Genomic DNA, 26,923 nt, shown 5'->3' with positions numbered 1-26,923 from the left:
CATTCCTCCATCATCTGTGAAGAGAGAAGGGGCAACTGCTGACAGCTCATAGGAGATGGTTGCCTCTGTAGGTTGACCTTGACTGTAGCATAAAGCCAGAAGTCTCTGATATCACTCAGTGCTTGGTATGAACAAATCCTCACCTGCTACTTTCACAGGTTTCTGCATTACCTTGAAAGTTTGAGCTTGGGTTTTTTTTTCATGGTTACTTGAGAAAATGTCATTCCTGTCATTTGTTCTTGAATGGCCTTCCCAATCTGTAGTGGTTTCAACACTGACCTGTTCATCTGCAATAATTCCACTCACAGTATTTACTAAATGTTCATCCTTAACTCTGAAAGGGTTGTTTCCTTGGGAAGTCTAGAAGTAACTGGAGGGGCTCATTATCACATTTAACATAACTGATGTTCATCTCTGTGCTGCTCGGACCAGGTGCTAGTGAATGTGTTGGTCAATAATCTTACTGCCTCACTGTACTGAGCAATAATATGAGCTGTATGTAACCGTTTTATCCAAACTGACTCTGTGAGTGTAATATTAATGAGACCTTCATGCATCTTTCCGGATCTCATCAAACTTTGTTCAATTATCATGTCTGACCAAGTACCACTCCAGAATAAATGGCTGTTCCTCCTAACTGTGAAGTTCCCTTCGTGCAAAGGAATTAGAAGACAATAATATAACTCATCACAGTCTTGTAAATAAAAGCAGCAACACTTAGCACATTTAATTTGACCAGTTACTGCAAAGTAAGGTAACTTACTTTGAATACTGCGGTATGAAGACAAGCAACAGAGTTATAACTACAAATATAAAAATCTTGGTACATCTTGAAATAACAGTTTAGTCTGACAGCAGTAGCGGCCTTGAAGACTTAATGGCCACTGCCAATAAGTCACTCTCCTCTGACTGAACTAATTATAATTAGTTTTCATATTTCTATTTTCATATAAAATTTTTACTCACTAATCTAGCTAATTTATATCTTTTTTCAATTAAAATCATATCAATTATTGCCTAAGGATGAAAGGAAACAACATAATAAAAAATTGGGATTCTCACTAATTAAGTCTGCAACTGGGCTGCTTAGATCTACAGACAACAGAAGGATGGAAGAACACAAACAGCTCTCCCTTGGGTAAAAATAATAAGACTAATGCTTGTATAAAACTGAAGAAATTAGTCAGATATGTACAAGATGATTCCATGGGTCATGGAATCATCTTACGCAGGCGTTGAAATTAATCAAAGAAAAAAATCATGTTCCACAAGGTTGACTGGGGTTGAATTTTTTTTTTTTGTATACCCTTGCATATGTTGCAATCATAAAAAACAAAAATTTGCTTGTTATGCTAAATGCCTGGATTTGGCCAAATTCACTTCAATTTTTGTTGGCATAAGGGAAATAACTTGAAAGACTAAACAAATAATTGTGCATTTTAACATGGAATAACTCTCCTACTTGCTATCAGTTACTCAAGTGATGAATTTCTTATGAAAGATGGATTTGTAAAATAATTTCTTTCAGTTTCACATTAAACTACTAATAACTTTCCCCCTAGATCATTTACAATGTCACACTGTAAAGATAGGACTGAGCCTATTTACTCAGATAAGCATAAACATCATTAATAACACGACATATACATGATTCTCCAATGCTAAATGGCGAAAACAAGTGAAAAAAAAAACGAAAATGAGAAATGAACAGATTTTTTCACCATCCAGTTGGGTATTGTTGATTTAAAAATCAAAAACTAAATATCACGTGCAGCTCAAGAACTTAATAGGACACATAATGCAACAAATGAAATGAAACACAAGCTGTATGTGTCTCATTCAGTAGGTTAATGGCCACCTACAATGAATCATACCGGTACCTGTACTGTTCGGCATTCCAGTCTACATTACTGTGGCCCCGTTCCTATTTTCCTCTCCAAATCTATTAATTTACTCGACTCACTTGGTCCACTATCTCTCTCCCTCTTTTTGTTATTACACTTAATGCAGAGGCAATACCAGTTAAAATAACTAGGAAAGCTTACCTGGCCTGTTGTCAGTCTAGCTCAGCTGAGCTTGCCTTGGCCCCAGTGTTACCAGACAGTGAGACATATAGTCAGCTGATCTTGGGTGACCCAGTGTTTCCAAGATATAATACCCATTTCTACAAGCTCCTGTTTATCATTATTATTATGATTATGATTATTATTATTATTATTACGTATTATTATTATTATTATTATAAAAATAATAATAATAATAATAATAATTATTATTATTATTATTATTATTATTATTATTATTATTGACACAGATAGGCGGCGGGCCTATAATACATCCATCTCAAAAGGGCACTTTTAATACAGTAGCAAAACGGGCAGGTGCTGGGGCACCCCTAGCAAACCCCCTCTGCACATCCCTGAGGTCTGGTTATTACCCAAGTGTATTGATCATACTGATTGATTTTCTTGCAGTCATTTATGTGAAAGTAATATATATAATTTTTCTTTTGTTAAATTTCCAAGTTCTACTGGTAGTACGTACTGTAGATTTTATGTTCATATAAAATATTAGCCCACTGGTACCTATGATATCAGTCATGTTTATCTCTTTCTTGAATTATTAATGGCCAGTTTAAATAAATTTGAAAGAATATTGAGCCGGTATATATTTAGCCTCATTCATTTCTATATTTTTGCCCTTTTTTTCACTTGAGCACCTGCCCTGAGAAAGTTCTCTGCACGTCCCTGAGCCTCTCCTACATCAAAAAACCTCAAGAATAGAGGAGCCGACCTACGGCTCACTACTTATAGAGCCTTGCATACGCTATTGAATTTTACTGGATGCCAGAGAATATCTTTTATGAAGAAAGTTAATAATCTGTCAAGACAGCAGTTTTATGCTATTTTCAAGCTAATTGAAGGGGAAATATAAAACCTATATAGTTTTTACTGTATTTATTGAGTAATAATACTGATTCAGGAAATGTATGTCAAAAAATATTATATACTATGTATTTTTCCTATATGTCAAGTAATATGTATTAAAATGACATAAAGTTATAATTTAAAAGTGAGTGTTAACAAACAAAGGGAATTAACCCCATATAGGCCTATAGACTACAGCTTCATTTCCAATACGTCTGCATATATGCATAAACAAATCTTATAATATAATAACTTAAATGTATAGCTGTATGAAACAAAGGGTAAATAAAGAATAGATATAATATTGCAGTTTATGCAATTATGTATTGGAACTAGACCTATACGAGGCTACCAATTGGCTCAGCCAGATTCAACTACTTAACCAAGGAATTTTAGTAAATAGCCTAACCAATCTGTGAACCGCAACTATTCCCAAGTATTCTAAATTCTAGCGATGATTTCTGAGTTTTACTAAATATGGAATAAGCACTCTACATAGTTCAGCTCTGTGATAAAATCCTATACTGGTACTCAATATTGCTATCGGATAAACAAAAAGAAAAAATAAATAAATAAAACAAAACGATGGAAGAAAATGCATAGTTTTAGACCATTTTTTTTTAACTTTTTTTTGTTAGGAGATAGCTAACACTTTTCTGAAAGTTTACCCAACTTTGTTGAATTAGACTCAACCTTCCATTTCTAACCAACCATCTACAGACACAGCCTTTATCAACTAGACTGGAACTGGAGAGCTGGGGAAAATCATTAAAAGACCTATGGGCAATGCTTACCTGATCTTCCTCTGATCACTCATTACAAATGTCATTAGATGTTTCCCTACTGATAAGAATATAATTATAAATATAAGATAAATATAAAAAGGCACCTTTACTTTGTATTAGATTATACAGGAAATTACATAGGTAAATAGTAGATGAAGCAACGTATTTACCTTAAATGGGACGAAAAATATCAGAAATTTGTTGACGTCACTGAAATCAGCTGATGAGGTGACAAGTGTCAGGCTTAACAATCCTGCCAAACAATGATTGTTCCATTAAACAGCATGCCTCCTCTTTCTTTGCATATAGTTGCGCTTTTTTTCCTATACAATGACAAACACTTCAGTGACAGCAACTATATGAAGAAAGAAGATAAATTTATGTATTACATTAAGATTTTGTAATGATATGCTATATATTTTGTATGAGTGTTAATGATTAAATTCGAAACATGAAGATACAATACTGACGAATCCTGCATTCTATGCAGTTGCAATGGTAGGCAGGGCTTATTTGCCAGGTTAGTGCAAGGAGACTAAAGTACTAACCTGGTGCACTGGTATGGTCAATAGTGTCACGGCATGCCACTCAAATGTCGCAAGTTTGTGCCTTCCCCATGGAATTGAAAAATCGCTGGCTCTGTATCATAATCAATTACTGCTGCAGTGTGGGGTCTGCAGTGGGAGGCTGAAACCAACATTCTTTGGAAGCTTGAATTTGAAGTCAATGGCCCTGCAGCCTTGTTCCGTGTGAATAGGTTTCATCTAATAATAATATATAATAATAATAGCAACCCCGCAGATATGGATGATATATCGACGACATCTTTGTTCAAGTCGACGCCAAGAATGAGGTAGAAGCCCTCCGTCAGGCATTTCAGCAGTGCAGCGTGCTGAATTACACAGTTGAATACAGCACCGACGATCGGCTCCCCTTCCTCGACGTCCTTGTGAGTAAGACGGAAGATGGCCTCCGTACTTCCGTCTACACAAAGAAAACCAACCTAGGACTTTACCTCAATGGTGACAGCAAGTGCCCCGCCAGATTCAAAAGCACGACCGTCAGGGCCTTCGTCAGGAGAGCCCTCTCCCACTGCTCGACCTGGCAGGACACTCATCAGGAACTCGACTGCGCCTCCCAAGTACTCGTAAATAATGGGTATTCAAATAAATTAATAAGCAGAGAAGTCCGTACAGCCCTGGAGAAATGGTACGGTAGTGAGAGCCCGCAACCCCGCCCCCAGGATAATATCAAGCTGTATTATAAAGCCTTCATGAGTTCACATTACCGTGAGAAGAGGACTCCAGTTAAGAAAATTATTTCTGAAAATGTATCCCCGACCGACGACACCAAAAATATCGACCTAATTATCTACTACCAGAATCGGAGGACGCGCAACCTTATTATGAAAAATAACCCCTCTCCACAGGTACGAGACCCCCTGAAGCAGACGCATGTGGTGTACCAGTATACATGCCCAGTCCGCGGTTGCAGCGGCGCCTACGTTGGTATGACTACCATGCGCCTGTCGAAGAGACTCTAATGCCACGCCCAAGAGGGGGCTATCAAGAATCACGCACGCACCAAACATCAAGAGGCCATCTCCCGGGATGTGATCATCCAAAACACGAAGATTATCGGGAAGGCCCCTGATGCCCGTCGGTTACGCCTGCTGGAGGCGCTTCTCATCCAGCAAGTGAAACCTACACTAAATACGACGCAGGAAGAATTTCTCCTCCCTACGAGTATGAGAAGACCTGCCACCAACAATGACACCACCGAGCACGACAACTCCACGGAAGACAACACCCCCGAACAAGATACTCCTGCAGCCAACCATAATCAAGTTAGCCGTGACGTCCCGCAGCGTAGCGAAACGCCCATCGACGTAACCGCACCGCTAAGGAAGTCAAGGCGGCTGCAGGACTTACAGTATCACAACCATCAACGCGTGGAAAGTGGCTTGAGACCCGGTTCAAGCCACCAATGAAAATGAAGACCTACCGCCACCAGCCAATAGTAGATCAGCATGGGGCAGACCCACTGCTGTCAACTCCAAATATAAAACGAGGACGGACACCGCTCCAAGATTAGTCCACCCTCAGCTTACCCAGCCCGAGGATTGTCTGGCAGCTCCAGACGAAAGCTCGCTTGCTTCAAGAAAGAGAGAGAGAGAGAGAGAGAGAGAGAGAGAGAAGAGAGAGACGAGAGAGAGACATATATATATATCGTTAATGACTTTGATAACTATGGTATCATAGTTTATCTGTAAAATTCAAATATATACACCAATTTTGACACTGTATTTGATCATTACCTCCATAGGCGCTCTACTAGCCTGTCTAAGTAGCACGGAAAAAGCCGCTATTCGGCACGGAAAAAGCCGCTATTCGGAAAATAGAGAAGAATCTCTACAAGCGTAATGCTGCTGAAGTAGCCATTACTTTTAATAATAATAATAATAATAATAATAATAATAATAATAATAATAAAGAATAATCGGTTGAATACCCTAATCCAGACTGTAAGGATTGCATCTGGGGACATCAGGATGGAGTTTGGAATAGAAAAATGCGCCTTAGTCAACATACAAAAAGGCAAAGTAACGAGAACTGAAGGGATAAAGCTACCTGATGGGAGCAACATCAAACACATAGATGAGACAGGATACAAATCCCTGGGAATAATGGAAGGAGGGGATATAAAACACCAAGAGATGAAGGACGCAATCAGGAAAGAATATATGCAGAGACTCTAGGCGATACTCAAGTCAAAACTCAACGCCGGAAATATGATAAAAGCCATAAACACATGGGCAGTGCCAGTAATCAGATACAGCGCAGGAATAGTGGAATGGACGAAGGCAAAACTCCGCAGCATAGATCAGAAAACCAGGAAACATATGACAATACACAAAGCACTACACCCAAGAGCAAATACTGACAGACTATACATAACACGAAAGGAAGGAGGGAGAGGACTACTAAGTATAGAGGACTGCGTCAACATCGAGAACAGAGCACTGGGGCAATATCTGAAAACCAGTGAAGACGAGTGGCTAAAGAGTGCATGGGAAGAAGGACTAATAAAAGTAGACGAAGACCCAGAAATATACAGAGACAGGAGAATGACAGACAGAACAGAGGACTGGCACAACAAACCAATGCACGGACAATACATGAGACAGACTAAAGAACTAGCCAGCGATGATACATGGCAATGGCTACAGAGGGGAGAGCTAAAGAAGGAAACTGAAGGAATGATAACGGCGGCACAAGATCAGGCCCTAAGAACCAGATATGTTCAAAGAACGATAGACGGAAATAACAACTCTCCCATATGTAGGATGTGCAATACGAAAAATGAAACCATAAACCACATAGCAAGCGAATGCCCGGCACTTGCACAGAACCAGTACAAAAGAGGCATGATTCAGTGGCAAAAGCCCTCCACTGGAGCCTGTGCAAGAAACATCAGCTACCTTGCAGTAATAAGTGGTACGAGCACCAACCTGAGGGAGTCATAGAAAACGATCCCGCAAAGATCCTCTGGGACTATGGTATCAGGACAGATAAGGTGATACGTGCAAACAGACCAGACGTGACGTTGATTGACAAAGTCAAGAAGAAAGTATCACTCATTGATGTCGCAATATCATGGGACATCAGAGTTGAAGAGAAAGAGAGGGAAAAAATGGATAAGTATCAAGATCTGAAAATAGAAATAAGAAGGATATGGGATATGCCAGTGGAAATCGTACCCATAATCATAGGAGCACTAGGCACGATCCCAAGATCCCTGAAAAGGAATCTAGAAAAAAACTAGAGGCTGAAGTAGCTCCAGGACTCATGCAGAAGAGTGTGATCCTAGAAACGGCACACATAGTAAGAAAAGTGATAGACTCCTAAGGAGGCAGGATGCAACCCGGAACCCCACACTATAAATACCACCCAGTCGAATTGGAGGACTGTGATAGAGCAAAAAAAAAAAAAAAGAATAATAAAGATTATTGCTCTGTTTACTCATGTAGGTATTATAGTATTCACATCTATTGCCAGTAAAAAACGAAGAGGGGAAGTACCTTCAGATAGTGGCAATAAAAAACAAAGAGAAGTAACCCCAGATAGGTACTTGATACCTGAATTCCTTCTGGAGGGAGATTCCCCTTCCAAGCAATAACCTCTAATTCCTTCTCCTCCCTCTCCCCTCCTTGCCATCTTCCATGAAGGTAAGACTGATGTTAAATGTTCACTTATTATTTTCATTAGCCACTTATATTTATTTCTCATTGTTTTCTGTATGTAAAACTGTTTATTCCCTATAAAATATATATATTTTTAATATTTTTGGGGGTCTGGAATGCATTAATGGTATTTACATTACTCCTTATGGGAATTATTGTTTCAGTTTTCGTATTATTGTTTCAGTTTTCGTATATTTCAATTTTCATGGGAAATTCTGGAACAGATTATGTACGAAAACCGAGGTTCCACTGTATGTGCATATATATAAAAGTAGAATGCACCCATTGATATCAATGTGTTGTGTGACACAAACATTAGAGTGGCGTTGCAATCAAGAACCCACATGGGGAACACAGGTCTACAATGAGTAGTGACAATGGATTTACCCTGAAAACATTTACTATTTCATATTCTTTTTAGAGGAATATTTGGATATTCATACAAAAAGATTTGTTATATTTATTAAATACTTAAAAAATGATGGCTTATTAACAAATATTCGCCTTATGCAATTATTCTTTTGTCAAAGCCAAGATTTTGTTCTTAGGCCTAGGTGTGTTAGATTTCTTAGCATTCTCATCTCCATATTAACAACTGGCCAGAAAGCAAATGAGGTTATCGACAAATTCTTACACTTCAAGTTACCTTATGAAAGAATAAATTTACACCAAAAGCGAGCAGAAGAACTTTTAAGAAAAATGATATTGTTAGTATACAATAAAGTTTTGTACATACTTACCTGGCAGATATATACTTAGCTTAGGTCTCTGACGTCACGACAGAAAATTCAAAAACTCGCGGCACACGCTACAAGGTAGGGTCAGGTGATCTACCTTACCGCCGCTGGGAGGCGGAGTAAGAAACCAGTCCCCCTTTCTTTTTGTCAGGTTATTTTCTTCCACCTGTCTCCTGAGGGGAGGCTGGGCGGGCCATCAATCGTATATATCTGCCAGGTAAGTATGTACAAAACTTTATTGTATATTAACAATATCATTTTTGTACATGAACTTCCCTGCCAGATATATACTTAGCTGATTGACACCCTTGGTGGAGGGAAAGAGACACATACTTACTTAGAAAGTGGGGACAACACATGTTAAAGGAATAAAAAATATAAACCTCTGGTTCTTACCTGATTTAGGCAGAAGACTTGATAGTTACTGTCTATTAGTCTGCGTTGCCTAAACTAAAGGCTCAGCGAGGGCGTGACCTATGGCTGAAGAACTCTTTGGGTCTACCAATGGGAACTGAGTCCACTTACTTGGCAGAATCCAAGCAGGATATGGTCAATGGGGATCAAACCGCTTACATGCAGAGCCTATCACTACCAATTGCAAGGAGCCTCAAGCACAACCGATCACCTAACCAAATACTAACATTAGTATACGAAAGAAGGAGTTGCCTCCTGCAACCTCCTTCGTACAAACCAAAAAACTCAAACTTAAAACTAACAAGGAAAAGGATTAAAAAGGATGTGTTTCAGCTCCCTGCCCCAGCACTGAATCCGCCGATACGTAAGGGCCTAGCCCAAACACTTTTCATACGTAATCGATGACGTCCTTTAGGTAGTGATTGGAGAAGACTGATTCACACCTCCAAAAAGTGGCCTTCATAAGGTTTTGTAATGACAAAATTCTTCTTGAAAGCCAAAGACGTCGCGATGGCCCGTACTTCGTGCGCCTTGACTTTCAGAAGGCTAAACTGTTGCTGATTGCAAGAAGTGTGTGCTTCTCTAATAACAATCCTGATAAAGAATGAGAGTGCATTTTTAGATAAGGGCCTACTGGGGTCCCTTACAGAGCACCAGAGATTGCTTTCATTAGCAGCAAGTCTTTTCTTTCCTCTGAAGATAAAATTTCAGGCTTCTCACCGGGCAAAGAGATCTCTCCTCTTCTGTCCCAACTAAGGAGGATAAGCTTTTGATTTCGAAGCTCCTGGGCCACGGTGAAGAAGGGTTTTCATTCTTGGCTAGGAAAGCGGAAGAAAAGAGCAAACCGCGGAGCCTCCTGGAAACCTACCTCACCTTCTAGAGCCTGCAGCTCGCTGACCCTCTTCGCTGACGCTAACGCACAGAGAAAAAGAGTCTTCATCGAAAGGTCTCTGAACGAAGCAGTATGGGGAGGTTCGAACCTTGAGGACCTCAGGAAGAGCAGCACGACATCTAGATTCCAGCTAGGAACTAAGGAGGAGGTTCTTTTAACCGTTTCAAACGATCTGATTAAATCATGGAGGTCCTTGTCCTCAGATATGTTTAATCCTCTATGACGAAAAACTGAGGAAAGCATGCTCCTGTATCCCTGATGGTGGAGACAACTAACACCCGCATTTTTCCCTCAGGAAGATAAGGAAATCTGCTATCTGAGTCACAGAGGTACTGGAGGATGGAGGAAAACTTTATGAGTCCTGCACCCAACGTCGAAAAACATCCCACTTCGACTGGTAGACTCTAGATGTGGAAGGTCTACGTGCATTGGCAATAGCCCTTGCAGACTCTGCCGAAAAGCCCTTAGCTCTGACGAGACTCTTGATAGTCTGAATCCAGTCAGACTGAGAGCGGGGAGGTTTTTGTGAAAACCTGTCGAAGTGGGGCTGTGTTGAGCAGATCGCTCTTAGTGGTAGGGATCTTGGGACATCCACCAGCCATTCCAGTACCTCTGTGAACCAGTCGTGGGCGCGGCCAGAACGGAGCTATCAAAGTCATCCTTGCTCCCTCTGAAGCTGCGAACTTTCCTTAACGTTTCCCTAGAATCTTGAAAGGCGGGAATGCGTAAAGATCCAGATTCCTCCAATCCATCAGGAATGCATCTATTGCCACTGCTCTTGGGTCTGCAATAGGGGAGCAGTATAGATCTATCCTCGCATTCCTGGAGGTCGCAAATAGATCGAGATGGGGCCTGCCCCACGTCCTCCACAGCTCCTGGCATACGTCCGCGTGCAGAGTCCACTCTGAGGGAAGGACTTGATTCCTCTGCTTAGCAGATCCGCTCTGACATTTCTTTCTCCCTGTACGAACCTGGTGAGAAGCCTTATCTTCCTTTCCTCTGACCACAGGAGGAGCGATCTCGCTGTCTCGTACAGGGAGAAAGAGTGAGTCCCCCCCTGTTTCCGAATGTAAGCCAGGGCTGTGGTGTTGTCCGAGTTGATCTGAACATATTTCCCTTTTACGAGGGGTTCGAGGTCTTGAGAGCTAACCAAATCGCTGTTAGCTCCTTCTTGTTGATGTGCCAGGACACCTGATCCCCCATCCAGGTGCCTGACACTTCTCTCGACCCGAGAGTAGCTTCCCAACCTATGTCCGAAGCGTCTGCATACAACCCTAGGTTGGGGTTCCGAACCTGCAAGGAAAGGCCTTCCTTGAACAATAGAGGTCTAGCCACCAACGTAGATCCTCCTTTATCTCTTGCGAAATCTTGAACGCAAAGTCCAGACCTTGAGATCTTCGATCCCAGTTCCTCGTCAGGAAGAACTGTAGGGTCTGAGGTGCAACCTTCCTAGAGAAACGAATTGCTCCAGCGAGGAGAGTGTCCCCAACAGACTCATCCACTCCCTGCTGTGCATACATCTTTCTCTAGAAAGATTGCTACCATTCTCCAAACCTCGGGTTATCCTCTCTGGGGACGGATACGCCCGAAAAACCTGAGAAGCCATCAGAATCCCCAGATAGATACGCTCTTGACTGGGGGAGGATTAGCTGTGACTTCTCGAAATTCACTAGCAAACCCAGAGAAGCTGCTAGCTCCAACGTCACTCGTAAGTCCTCCAGACATTTCTCCTTGGATTTGGCCCTGATAAGCCAATCGTCCAAGTAGAGGAAATCCTCACTCCCTCGACGATGAAGCCACTGGGCAACGTTCTTCATCAGTCCTGTGAATACTTGGGGGGCCGTGGAAAGGCCGAAGCATAGGGCCCTGAACTGAAAAACGTTCCCTCCCCACATGAATCTGAGAAATTTGGTGAGAAGAAGGATGGATCGGCACATGGAAGTAAGCGTCCTGAAGGTCCAGCGACACCATCCAGTCCCCGGGACGAAGAGCTGCTAAGACTGATGACGTCGTCTCCATAGCGAACTTCCTCTTCTTCACAAAGACATTCAGGGCGCTCACGTCCAGAACCGGTCTCCATCCCCCTGAGTTCTTGGGAACTAGGAACAGACGGTTGTAGAACCCCGCTGAAAGAGGGTCCTGAACCATCTCTATTGCCTCTTTCTCTAACATCAGCTCTACCGCTAGAGCGAGGGCTTGATTCATTAGTGGGTCTTGTATTTGGCCACCAGTGCCCTTGGAGTGGTGGTCAAGGGTGGTCTCGAGATAAAGGGAATGAGGTATCCCTCTTGATGATCGCGAGGGACCAGTTGTCCGCCCCCTTTCGTGCCCAGACATCTGCAAAGTTCAGAAGTCTGGCACCCACAGTTGTCTGGAGGACACACGAACTACTTCTTGGCCCTAATAGACGAGAGAAGGTCCTTCCTCTTCTAGGTGGTCTCGAACCTCTGGAGGAAGAAGAGCGAGACGAAGGTCCTCCTCGAAGGGTTCTTGCCTACTTGAGCCTCCTTCTTCGTCTTCTGTTGAACGAAGGTTTCGGGATTCTAGCAGAGCGAGCCAGCATATCCTGCGTCGCTTTTGCTGATAACGAGCTGGAGTATCATTAATAGTCTTCTTGGGAAGAGTTGCGGGGAAAGTTGTGAATACAGCAAGGAAGCTCTCTGTGCGTGAGAAACCGCCTTGGTAAGAAAAGAGCAGAAAACGGCCCTCTTCTTTACTACTCCTGCACCAAAAAAAGTGAAGCAATTTCCCCGGAACCGTCTCTCACTGCCTTGTCCATACAAGACAGAACTGCGTGGAGGTCTTCAGGCGAAAGAGTGTCTTGCTCTTGAGTCCTCTTAGCCAACACTCCAAGGGTCCAGTCAAGAAAGTTAAAAACTTCTAAGACTCGGAACATTCCCTTCAGAAGGTGATCCAACTCGCTCATACCCCACGTCGTCTTCGCAGAATTCAGCGCCAAGCGACGTGCGGAATCAACCAACGAAGAGAAGTCCGAGTCTGCAGAAGAGGGAAGAGTCAGACCCAAGGGCTCTCCTGACTCGTACCAGAACCCCATCTTACCCGTCAGCTTGGACGGGGGAAAAGAAAAAACTGTCTTGCCTTTCTCTTCTTTTGAAACCAACCAGTCGTCAAAGTTCTTCAGAGCCTTCTTCATAGACACTGTAGGCTTCATCTTAACGACTGAAGACTTCTTAGCCGTATTGGTCATTGAAAATAAGGACGGAGGAGACGGAGGAGCAACGGCCGAAAGAGACTCCCCAAAATCTTGCAAGAGGAGGTCTGTCAGTCTCTTATACGAAGAAACCGAAGCATCCTTGGGCAAATCTTCCTCCGAATCCCCAATAAATTCTTCCGAAGAATGACGTCTAAAAGCTCTACTGCCCGGAGGAGAGCTAATCCTTGGAGAGCGCCTGTTCGGAGAGCGCCTACTGGGAGAAAAACCACTGGGAGAGCGCTTACACGGGGAGCGCCTACCAGGAGAGCGCCTAGTAGGAGAGCGCCTACCAGGAGAGCGCCTACTTTGAGAGCGCCTCCCAGGAGAGAGCCTACTAGGGGAGTGCCTAGTTGGTGAGCGCCTACTAGGAGAGCACCTACTTTGAGAGCGCCTCCCAGGAGGAGACCTACTGGATAGCGCCTGCTAGAAGACAGCGGCCTACTTGGGGAGACGCCTACTAGGAGAGCGCCTACAAGTGGAGGCTCGTCTGTCGGAAACAGATTCTAACTCCACAGAAGAGCGTCTGGATAAGGGAGAGCGCCTATCAGGCTCTCTGCGCCTGCTAGGCTCTTGGCGCCTGCCATCCTCAATACGCCTGCCAGGCTCTTGGTGCCTATTGGGCTCAAAACCCCTGCCAGGCTCTTGACGCCTGCCAATAGGAGAGAAAACATCCACAGAGGATTCCCTGTCAGAAGCGCGGCGCTTACAAGGCTCTGAGCGCCTATCCAATCGGGAGTGATCCACCGGAGGAGAAAGCTTCTGTTGCCGCCTACAAGGCTCTTGGCGCCTACTAGGCTCTTGGCGCCTACTAGGCTCCGAGCGTCCGTCAAAAGGAGAGTGGCCGCCAGGCGAAGAACTCTTCCTTCGCTCCTGACGAAAATGAGGCTCTTGACGTCTGTCAAGCTCTTGACGCCTAACTGAAGAGGAGCGGAAATCCTGAGGAGAGAGCCTGTCTGGCTCCTTACGCCTGACATGCTCACAACTCTTGCTTGGAAGAGAGGAGAGCCTACTCAGAGAAAGATCCCGAGCTCCAGCCTGCACTTCTGACCTCCTACTAACAGGCTCAAAAGCTTCTCTAGCCAGAGGAGATTTAGCCGAAGGAACGTTCTTAGACTTCTTCACCGGAAGTGAGGCGTCCTTCCGACGATGAGAAGTCCCGGCAATAGACTCCGCTAAAGCCGCAATCTGCGCCTGCAGACCCGCCAGGACACGCGCAGGAGATCTCTAAACTTCCTCTACAGGGACGAAGTCTGAGAGCGAACAGGAGAAGCGTAAAACGGATGAAATCTTGGTTCTCCTTGCGTTCCAACTTCCTGGTTCTTACCGCGAAGGATTCGGGGCTGGAAGGAAGGGCGCAAGGAGCCTTCCAGGGCCTCTTGAGAGGGCGAGACGACTCCGAGGCACTCCATCTACGCTGAGGAGAAGGCGACGAAGAAGACGAGAAGCACTGGCGCAATAACTCCTTCTTGGTTCGATCCAAGGCAGCCATGGGAACGAGCAACAGGAACTGCCGAGGGGACGCCTGACCGGTGGGGGTTCTCCCTAACCTTCCTGCGGCTTTCGACCTTTCCTCCTCCACTGGGTCTGGGAGTCTGGAAGAGGTTCTAGGCCTGGAAGCGTTAGTGAGCCGGTCAGACGCACCCTCCACTGCACTAGGGGCACTGAACTGATCACTTGCACTATCATCACTCTACCACCTTGTCGAGAGCGAGCGAGGCTCTCCTTACTCCTGATCGAGGCTCTCCAGAAGCAACTTCCGAAAACGAATCTTCGGGTTCAAAGCTGGGTGCAGGGGCTGAAACCGGAGAAGAACTACTTCTACTACAGGATTCTCAGCGTCAAACTTCAACTCACCCTCGATCTACTAGAAACTCCTTGAAAAAGCCTTGCGCACCCTATCCTTCTCTAACTTTTATCACATAAGAAGAAAGAGCCTTCCAACCATCCTCATCCAAATTCTACACTCTTTGCAAGGGTTTTAATAAAAGAGCATTCATTCCCTCTACAAGACGTACATACAGAGTGAGGATCTAATGCAGCTTTAGGAAGCCTAACTTTACATTCCTTCACTGAACAAACCCTAAATAAACTAGGTTTCTTAACTTCAGAATCCTCCATGATTATAGATATTGTAAGAGAAATCCAAAAGAAAAACCTCACGTCAAAAAGCGTATGCCAAGCCAACAAACAAAGGGTACTTCACCAAAATCCAAATCGTCGGCAACGAGAACGAATTTAACTATCGTAAGGACTGAACAACAGGTGTTGTCCAGCCGGCGACAGAAAATAATCTGACAAGAAAGGGGGACTGGTTCTTACATCCGCCTCCCAGCGGCGGGTAAGGTAGATCACCTGACCTACCTGTAGCGTGTGCCGCGAGTTTTGAATTTTCTGTCGTGACGTCAGAGACCTAAGCTAAGTATATATCTGGCAGGGAAGTTCATGTACAAAATAATATTTTAAGCCAGTTAAAAAATAAGTGTTCCATATGCCTTGATATTAATACTAATAGATATTTCAATTAATAGCCATCTTCTCCATATATACTAATCAAAATCATCATCATCTTTTATTCCTCAAAGAACATGTAATCTCATTTCAGAAGGCTTAGATTATTTTTTTAGGGCTATAAATCATTTTGCAACATCCAGGCAGCTTAAACACAAGACTAAAACTTCAACATTCAAAGAAAACTTGTAATTCATATTCTTATTTTGAAAATGTTGCTATGATGACTGTTGAGCTTATTAGGGCTATTGCTACAATGCTGCAGAGGTAGTTATGTTCACCAGCCCTAGACACATGTTAAACATGCTGCCATTGACGGCACCGCTAACCTCATCACACAATACTTTGAACTAAGCAATGTGGAAAAAAAAGTTCAAATCACACAGATTACGAATTATACAAATGCATAAAAGGCATCATATTTATATAACAATAAGGAAAATAGTGGTAGCTGTGAATTTGCAAAGTTGTCGACATGTATGATATTAGAAATGAAAAAAAGACGTTTAACACTAGTATAGTCGATTCACTTAAGGTGGATTCTTGTGCCTACGAGATGTTTGTTTGGCGGCCTCTGATTGGCTGGTACCGGGAGATAGGCTGCTCGCTCATTGCGTCATATTTCTGTTTGTAGCTTAGAAAACTAGCAATATGTTTATAATTCTTCATTTATCTCATGTTTTACAAAAGATAGAGAACTTTTGGTCATACCAAAGGATTCGATATTAATTGTACAACTAAATAATCTTTTCATGAAAATAATAAGATAAAACACAAAGGAATTACATAGAGTAAAAGTGAAGAGAGAAACATTATATTCTTTATACCTGTTTTTATTTATCATCGGATCTTTAATAATTCCTGCGATCAAGATGAAAAAAACTTGTATTTTCATACAATAAAATCATCCTGAATAAGCTGGTGCTTTTAGATTTTAGACACGTGTAGTATGTGAAGAGAAAATGAAGAATATGTCTTATGATGTTGCATTCGTACTTGACTCAGCCTGAAAGGATGTCAATCTTTCTTAATTCTTTGTTGTCTATTACTTCACTGAGATTATTATTTCATATCACTCAAATAAATCTCTGATATCTATTCCTTTTAAAAATATATTCATCGTATAATAAAATTAGAAACAATATTCTGAAACACTGATTACAGCTTAGGTTGAGTTGAAGAGTGCAAAATTGTCTGTCCACAGAGTTCAACTTATTTGCTGGACTGAATTCCCCGCGGCCTGCCTAGATCTGAGCTAACGATACCAGATGCATCCATCTGATTATTATTTTTTTTTCTTTATCAGATATGTCCAGACATACTATATGATATTGGATTGAAAATGTTCAGCAGTCATAATGGGAATTCAGCGTATTTAATTACAGAATATATAATGATATAACATGGAAAATATTGTCGGAACTGCAACCTCTTGTATCGCTAATTGCCAACTCAAATCTCTTGCTGAGACGACAAGCACAATGTCTTGCAGATATCATTTTCTCAGTAATACCATCAAACTTGAATCATTTACGGATGCAACATAATAAGACATATTCTTCATTTTATCTTCACATATTACACACATCCAAAATCTGAAAACACCAGCGTATTCAGGGTGAATGTGTTTTATGAAAACACAAGTTTTATTTTATCTTGATTGCGTTAATGATGCAAAATCCGATGTTAAGTAAAAACAGGTATAAAGAATTAAATGCCTTTCTCTTCATTTTTAATCTTTTTAATTCCTTTGTGTTTTATCTTATTGATTTGGGGAAAAGATGACTTAGTTGTACAATTAATACTGAATCCTATGGTATGACCAAACCTTTCTTATCTAGTGCAAAACATGAGATAAATGAAGAAATATAAACATACTGCTAGTTTTCTAAGCCATAGACGAAAATAACAAGACTGAGCGAGCAGCCTACCTCCCGGTACCAGCCAATCACAGGCTGCCAAACATATGTCTTGTAGGCACAAGAATCTACCTTAAATGAATTGACTATAGTGGGCAATGTTAAATTGAGTCTGAGATTCTGGACGATACAAAAATAATCATGTTGCATCAGATTTGAGCATCAATGTACCATAACACATAATCTGTCACAGGTGTAGTCTCTCAAGAGAGTTTGAGATAGATATTAGTGTCCAACAGGGATCAGTAGTGGGTCCTTTGCTAATTTTGTAGTAAATGGAGAAAGCAATGAGGATGTGTAGATGAAGACAAGAAGAAACTGTTTTGTGCAGATGACGAAGTGACAACACCAGAATCAGAGGTTATAAAAATATTTAAAAGCAGGAAGAATGGAATGGAGAGGGGAAAGACTAAGGGTCAATGTGGACAAGACAGGCATTGTGGTAATGGAAGAAAAAGATGTACACTGACAATATAGACAGTGGAAAGGAAGAGTGGGAATGAGCTCAATATTGTGTAATAAGTGAAATATGGGCTTGGCAAATACTATATTATACGGGGATGATCAGGATGTGGAGTGCCACTGTGGTGGAAAGGTACATATCTGAAAAAGTGGAGCATTTCTGCTACCTTCTGAATGCACTGGACAGTGAAGAAAATATGGGGGAGTAAGAAAAAGAGCAGCAACAGCTGAAATTTGATACATGCATAAAGGATGTGCTGATTCCTGCAGCAGAAATGAGCACAATGGAATAGAAACTGAAATGCAGTGGAAATATATGTTGTACATGGAGAAGTTTAACACAGATGTAGCATCCTGTGACTGGAAGGATATGGTTTGGGCATTTGACTGGAGAGGAAAGGAGATGGTGGCTGGACAAGGGGAGGAGGGAGATGAAATCACAGACGAGGGTATGGAGGTGAGACTGCGCTACGAAGATGAGAGTAGAAAGAAATTTCACGTACAACTAAATATAAAGGACAAATCTGACATAAAAAATATTAAAGATGATATGATGAACTACAGTAAGCAAGATGAAAGCTTCATACAGCATGAAAGGTTTTGGGTTTTACCTACTGGTTTTCTAGTTTTTAACTGGGATTCAGCTTTGGTCTTTGCTCAGATTACCATTATGGATGATGAGAAGTAGGGAGGAAATCTCTAGTACTAGGAAGTCATTGCCTATAGAAAGTTATAAAAACTTTCTTTGTCTTTCAAACTAGTAGTATTTTAACAGAATATGGGGACCATTTTTATACCATTTAAATCCATACATATATATGTATTCCTGTAGGAATGTTCCATTTGAGGTACGATATGTTTTCCCTGTTATGTGTATCTCTTTGCACAGGGTTCGGGAAAAGACAAGTCAGTTCCCGCTCATCCCTTGATCTGTAATCAACTCTTGTACATTAAAGGAATCAACTGGTCCCGAGTATGTCTCAACCTGCTTACATGGCGCAGTGATTCTCGTTCCAAAGCAGGACCTACAAGATGCTGAGACGAGGCCATCACACACACCCAGGGGCACAGCAAGACGTTCCCCCAGGGGCACTGCAAGCAGGAATGCACACCGGCACCACGAGGGACAGGACTTGTTACAGGCTTTGGTTGGCCTCATGGCACAAGGAAGACCACATGGTTCAGCCTCGGGAGTGTTAGGGCGATGTGCCCTGAGAAGTGTAGCTATGAGATGACACAAAGCAGTTTTCGAGAATGGTGTCGCTCTTATGAGTGATTGGCTGGCCTTAGGAAACGTCTCAGGAGAGAATGCACTTATCAGTATCCGGTTAAACTGCGATGAGAAGTTAAGGATGACTATAGATGCAACGCACTCAGAGGTTCAGTGGAACTCATTAACGACCTCTGAGGCATTGACAGACTGGAGGAGATCACGACGAAGTCTGTGAATAAGGCAGTGGCATGGGACAAGTTTTTCTCAGCGCAACAAGGCGATCAAGAACTGCGAAATCTTTTGTGCTAGGTGCCAACAATTGGCCTTAGATTGTGGGTTTAAGTGTCCCCATTGTCGAGCTGATCTGAATGATTTTGTGTTAGTTCAGCGGATAACAAGTGGTTTAAGCAATGTGGGACTTAAGCAAGAGATCCTACAGGATCATGAGGTTTTCAATACTGTGCAGAAATTGTTACGTAAATGTGAAATTTATGAATCTGCAGAAAGGATAGTATTAGCGCTCGTGGAAGGGCAAACGTAGCTAGTTTGGTAAAAAAAAGGGGATGAGATAGGCTTAGGCCTAGTTGAAAGTGGGTTAGAAGGTGAAAGTAAAATTATTGCTAGCTATAGGTCTAATAATAGTGACAAGGGACACGGCCGTGGCCGTAGTAGCTCGAAACCTACTGGTAACAGTAATTCAGATACCAGGTGTAAAAAGTGTGGTGGTCCTGTTCTCATTGGCAGGGAAAATGTCCTGCTGATAATGTTAACTGTTTTCAGTGTGGTATTGTGGGGCACTTTGCTAAATTCTGTTTTCAAGGGGGGCAAACAGCCCGCCAAAACGGCGCCTATTGTTGGACGCGTCTGTTACGTCATGCACTGTTGCCTATCCACCTGCGGACAATCGCCAGGTAGGCCTATGTGCGGCAGTGGGGAAACTGCCGATGGTGAAAATAAAGGTTAAGCATGAGTTTTCATGTGAGTGTGTCGTTGTTGAGGCTGTTCCAGACACAGGGGCAGAAGTGTGTATAGTAGGGGTAGATTTGTTACCAAAATTGGGTTTGAAGGTACCTAATCTCTCTCGGTGTAATGTCATTGTAAATCACGCAGGGGAGAAGTCATTGAGAATAAATATGGGTCTGTTTGATATGCTAATAGAATTGGTGATAAATCAGTGAGCACTAGTGTTATCATTGTGCAAGGTGCTACCCGTTTTTATATGTCTTTAGGAGTGTGTAAATACTAGGTCTAGTGCATACAAAGTTTCCCACCCCATCATACTGTCGCTTACCGTGAATGACGTCACTCGGAAACCCTCTGCGTCGACTAACCCCCGCCAAGAAAACGCCTGAAGAAAACGTTCTCACACGGGTATGGGGTGGTGTCGTCAGCGCGAGATGCCATAACGCTGCCACAGAGGAGAATGTCCCTAGGCTGAGGGACTGGCTACTGCAACGTTTGCAAAGACTACGTTCAACGTTTCAAGAAACCCTCTGCCGATGATGAAAGGAGCCCCTCACCACATTCACCTGAGGGAAGGTGCCATCCCCTATGCGTGTCTACACCTATACCAGTTCCTAAAGCATTGGGAGCCGATGTTGAGGCTCAGCTCGACGAAGATGTCAAATTAGGAGTAATTAGGGAGGTTCCCTGCTGGTACAGCTACGGACTGGTGTGCGAGGATGGTAGTGGTAGCAAAGAAAAATGGTAAACCACGGAGGACCGTGGACTATCAAGAGCTGAATAAGAATTGCAAACGAGAAACGCATCACACATGTGCTCCTTTTGACATGGTCCTCGGGTGTGCCACTTCGTACATAGAAGACTGTAGTGATGGCCTATGCCGGATTCCACAGGTGCCATTAGATGAGGAGAGCCGACAGTTGACAACGTTTATTACACATGGGGGAGATACCAGTATTGTCGAACACCTATGGGTCATTGCGCGGCCCCGATGCTACTACAAAGAAAAGGTTTCGATGACGTTATTATTGATGTACACAGAAAGTACAAGTGCATAGATGACGTGTTGTTATATGACAACAGTGTTGAGGGAGCCTTTTGGCATACTTATGATTTTTGCAATTATGTGGAGATAATGGTATTACGCTGAATCCGGATAAATTCCGATTTTGTCAAGACAGGTAGAGTTTGTGGGGTACGAACTTGATTGGGATAATTATAGACTTCTAATGAGCGTATGAGTGCCATTAAGAACTTCCCCATGCCTGCAAGCCCAACTATCACAGATATAAGATCTTGGTTTGGACTTGTGAACCAAATTGCACCTTTCGTGCTGTAGCACCGGTAATGGAACCATTCAGGGATCTTCTCAAGAAATCCCCCCCATCGAAAGAAATTATGGGACCAACGCCTTCAAAACAGTTTTGTTGCAGCCCGGGACAGCAGCTTTGCAAGATGTTGGGCGACGGACTGACATATTATGATAAGACAAGGCGCACTGCTGTTGTTACCGATTGGTGCAGAGAAGGAATGGGATTTGTTATATTGCAACAATATTGCAATTGCGAGGATCTCAATGCCCCTTTTGTTGTAAGGGGGATGGAAACTGGCATTATGTGGCAGCAGGCACCTGACGGAGGCGGGAGGCCGGCTATGCGTCATTGAGGGGAAACGGCTGCAGTAGTATGGTGCCTTAGGAAATCGAGATTGTTTTTATTGGGATGCCCGAATTTCAATGTTAATCACGGACCCATAGACTTTGGTAAAACTCTTTGGGGATAGGAGCCTAAAAGACATTGCAAACCCGAGACTACTAGGTTGAAGAGAAAACTATGCAATATAGTTTTACATAAGATATTTGTGCCGGGGAAGAAGAATTCGGCAGCCAATACGTTATCAAGATACCCAGTGATTCGCAGTGAAAACTACCGTCAAAGACGAAGAAGAGGAGGAACTTATGAACGAAGTTTGTATTGCCTCCATGACGTCATCGCTGGCGGATGACGTCATTACTATGGACTGGGCTACCATGAGGGGGAAGCAGAGAAGGATCCTGATTATTTACTATTGCAGCGACGTGTCAGCGAAGAGGGTTGGCCGTCGTCAAGGTCTCAAATGGAGCCCTGCCATAAAACCTTTTTTTCAATGTACGTGATAGACTGAGTGTCATTGAAGGATTAGTCACATATGCACATGACGAGGGGCATGTTCGTCTGGTAGTTTCGGAGCACTACGTTTACGCATTGCAACCAATTTACATTCAGGTCATCAATCAACTGACTCCATGATCAGAAGAGCACGACAGGCAGTTATTGGCCTGGGATTGAGGGTGACTTGGCAAATTATAGGGCACAGTGTCATGATTGCAACGTTGCGGCACCTTCGCAACAAAGGGAAAGTATTTATATACACTCCCCCTCCCGAATATCCGTTTCAGAGAACTGTTGCAGATTTATTTCAAGTAGCAGGGAGGCAGTATATGGTCTACGCCGATCGACTGACTGGATGGATGGAAAATTTATTTCTTCGCTAACGGAACTACATCCGCGAGATTGATCCCAGTTTTTAGAAGATATTTATGCAGTGGGGAGCACCTGAAGAAATATCAGTGGACGAGGGCACGAATCTAACGAGCATGGAAATGAGACATTTCTTTGGTAAGTGGGGGGTATCTATGAGTGGTCGTCTGCTCACTACCCCCAGTCCAACGGGCGGGCAGAAGCTGCTGTGCGCACCGCCAAACGAACATTAATGGGCAATACTCTACCTGATGGAGGGCTAGACAATGACAAGGTAGCTCTAGGCGATATTGCAGTATAGAAATACACCATTACGTGGTATAGATAAGTCCCCTGCACAGCTGGCCATGGGTCGCCAACTTCGAGATTCGGTGCCAATGTTAAAAAGTTATCATTTCGTCACCGAGCATGGTCGGAAACCTGTCCGCAAGAGAGAGGGAAAGAAGCGTTGTTGAGCAACGAATATCATCCAAGTATAATGAGAAAGCCAAGGATCTTTCCCCCCTACAAATAGGGGATTGAGGTAGTAGCTATCCAGGATGTGACTACACGAGCCTGGAATAGAACGCGGGGTGGTTATTGAAAAGAATAGATACCGCCAATATCGCATAAGGTTAGACGGGAGCGGAAGAATTTCGACAAGAAATCGCAAGCATTTTGAGATCCTACCACCACACCACCTGAGGGAGAAACCTACTCCCACCGCCTCGGGGGAGGCTGGCCCAGTACCCACCCAGGAGAGAAGTAGCACTAGGGTACGTCGTCCCCCGCAATGGGACGATGATTATATTACAGAGTAATTCATTTTAGTTGTGTTTAATAAATATCCCCTAAACAGTCAAGTTTTGTGCATATACTTTAATCCTGATTATTTGGGTTTAATAAGTGTTCCTCTGTCATGTTTACCATTTATGTATGTTCCAGCGCTGTGTGAAGGAGTATCTTTATTATAGCTGAATTCCCTTTGCTTCATATGTTACTACCTTTACCAGTTTTATTATTTTTGCAACTAAAAGGAGAAATCTATACTTATGTTTTAAATATACTATGTTTTGCTTTGAATGGGGAGCTTTGATCTTAAAGGGGAGGTGTAGGGGGGGGGGAGAATGTTCCATTTGAGGTACGATATGTTTTCCCTGTTATGTGTATCTTCTTGCACGGGGTTCGGGAAAAGACAAGTCAGTTCCCGCTCATCCCTTGATCTGTAATCAACTCTTGTACATTAAAGGAATCCAACTGGTCAACCCGAGTATGTCTCAACCTGCTTACAATTCCTTAACCCTTAAACGCCGAAGCGGTAAAAAAAAAATGTCTCCCGTGTGCTGGAGATGTTTCAGAGTGAGCATGGAAGCGGAAAATTTTTTTTTTTCAAAAAATCACAGCGCGCTTAGTTTTGAAGATTAAGAGTTCATTTTTGGCTCCTTGTTTTGTCATTGCCTGAAGTTTAGTATGCAACCATCAGAAATGAAAAAAAATATCATTATCATATATAAATAATGCGATATATGATAGCGCAAAAACGAAATTTCATATATAGTAATTGTATTCAAATCGCGCTGTGCGCAAAACGGTTAAAGGTAACAAGTTACTTTTTTTTTTCGTTGTAGTTTACACTAAATTGCAATCATTTTGGTATATAACACATTGTAAAACGATAAAAGCAACACAGAGAAAATATTATCATAAAATAATGCATGAATTCGTAACGTGCGGACGTAAACAAATATTTTTTTCAAAAATTCACCATAAATCTAAATATTGTCCTAGAGACTTCCAATTTCTTTCAAAATGAAGACAAATGATTGAATATTACTATACTGTAAGAATATTAGCTTACAAATGCCGTTTTCGACCATATCTGACGAGTTAAATTTGACCGAATGTCGAATTTTTTTATATATATTTTTTTATATGCAATTATTTCAGAAATAAGAAAAGCTACAACTTTCAAATATTTTTTGTTTTATTCTACATGAAATTTGCACACATTTTCATATATAAAACTCTATGAAATGCCTAATATGAAACGGAGCAAATATTCCGAGAATGGAACTTACGCATTTCGGAGATTTGTGGCGGAGAATCCGCGCGCGGAGGGAAGGAAAGTTTTTTTTTTTTAAATTCACCCATAAATTTAAATATGTGCTAGGAGACTTCGAATTTGTTTCACGATGAAGATAAATGACTGAATATTACTAGACTGTAAGAGTTTTATCTTACAATTGCGTTTTTCGACCATTTCAGTAGAGTCAAATTTGACCGAACGTGGTTTTTTTTTTATTTATCGTGATTTATATGCAAATATTTCGAAAATGAGAAAAGCTAGAACCTTCAACTATTTTTTTGTTGTATTATACATGAAATTGTGCACATTTTCATATATAAAACTTTATGTAACGGCTAATTTAAAATGGTGCAACATTACCAACAATCGCACGTTATGATTTTTTCGGAGAGTTACCGAGCGGACGTAAAGAAAAATGTTATTTTATTCATAAATTCACCGATAAATCGAAATATTGTGCTAGAGACTTCCAATTTATTGCAAAATGAAGGTAAAAGAAAATGCTGAATATTACTAGAATATAAGCGTTTTAGCTTACAATTGCGTTTTTTCGACCATTTCGGTAGAGTCAAAATTGACCGAAGGTTGAAAATTTGTCACTTATCATTTTTTATATATAAAATATTTCAAAATTTATAAAAGCTACAACCATGGGTTGTTTTTAGTTGTATTGTGCATGAAATTGCGCACATTTTCATATATAAAACTTTATGTAACGGCTAATTTAAAATGGTGCAAACATTCACCACAATCGCATGTATGATTTTTTTCGGAAGAGTTACGCGCGGACGTAATGGAAAAAGTTTTTTCATAAATTCACCATAAATCGAAATATTGTGCTAGAGACTTCCAATTAGTTGCAAATTAAAGTTAAATGATTGAATATTACTAAAAATATAAGAGTTTTAGCTTACAATTGCGTTTTTCGACCATTTCGGTAGAGTCAAACGTTGACCAAAGGTTGAAAATTTTGGCACTTATCGTTATTTTATATGAAAAATATCTCAAAATTGATAAAAGCTACAATCATGAGTATTTTTTGTTGTATTTTACATAAAAATGTGCACATTTTCATATATAAATACTCCAGTAACGGCTATTTAAAATGGTAAAAAATTATGTCAAAGTGACGAAATAAGTTTCAGAGATGTGTCACAGATACTTTTTAGTGCGGGCAAGAAAGAAATTCGCGCTTGCGCGCCTGCGTAACGATTGTAAACAAAAACAACACCTTGATCCGTGAACTCCCAGCATCCCCCAAGGCCGGCGTGATTCAAGAGTTTTTTGGCTGGTAGGCCTAAAGTATTTTTCCACGAATTTTAAAAAAACTTTTGTATGTCGACGTAAAATACGTCCAGTCGGCACCCGAGAGACAAAAAATGTCGACGTAAAATACGTCCAGTCGGCGTTTAAGGGTTAACAATCTCTTGAAGCTGAATGATAGAAAAATCATGCAAATGCTATCAATTCAATTTTGTCAGAATACAAGAAAGGCTGCCATAGGTTCATATACTGTACACTATTCTTAAAACTCTTTTTAAATACTTACGCTTCAAAATATTTCTGAATAAAGCTGGAATATTTATCAAAGTCTCCTCCAAAGGACACATTAATGCCTCTGCATTCATTGTGAAGGAAATGAGCCAAATTCTTGCCATCAAAAATAACATTGCAGTTGCGCAATTTGTAGCTTTCCATAACATCAAGCTCTTCGTTCATATAATACATAAGTCCTCTGATACCCATTGTCTGAAAATAAAGTTGATAAAGTTAGGATGCAGTTCATAGTAAAAATTGTTTATATTTATTGAGTAAAGACATTCTGTTTTCTTTAATACTATAATACTATTTATAAGAATAACCTATATAAAATTTAACCAGATTTCTTTAAATTTTTAACCTTAACAAATCTCCACTGGGATGATGTGAAGGACTTGTCCAAGCCATCCTCATCAACATTTCATTCTTATCTAAATATGGAACCCTTATTTTTTTAATGAAATTTCAGTCTAAGTAATTTCCAAATCCTATTCATTATACTGTGCCCATTGTTGAATTTGCT

The 26,923-nt window shown here is 41.7% G+C and overlaps 1 protein-coding gene across 1 annotated transcript in view; it reads right to left on the bottom strand.

Moving 5' to 3' along the window:
- LOC135225735 (protein asteroid-like) overlaps window positions 1-26,611 on the bottom strand; it is a 52,034-nt gene extending 25,423 nt beyond the window's left edge. The window contains 1 exon segment of the mRNA XM_064265127.1: window positions 26,411-26,611. Within this exon segment, the coding sequence (XP_064121197.1) occupies window positions 26,411-26,607 (197 nt within the window). The 5' untranslated portion in view covers window positions 26,608-26,611.
- Between the last annotated feature and the right edge of the window lie 312 nt (window positions 26,612-26,923).

Source organism: Macrobrachium nipponense, chromosome 13, assembly GCF_015104395.2.
Source record: "Macrobrachium nipponense isolate FS-2020 chromosome 13, ASM1510439v2, whole genome shotgun sequence".
Lineage (NCBI taxonomy): Eukaryota > Metazoa > Arthropoda > Malacostraca > Decapoda > Palaemonidae > Macrobrachium > Macrobrachium nipponense.
This window is presented reverse-complemented; position numbering and strand designations above follow the sequence as displayed.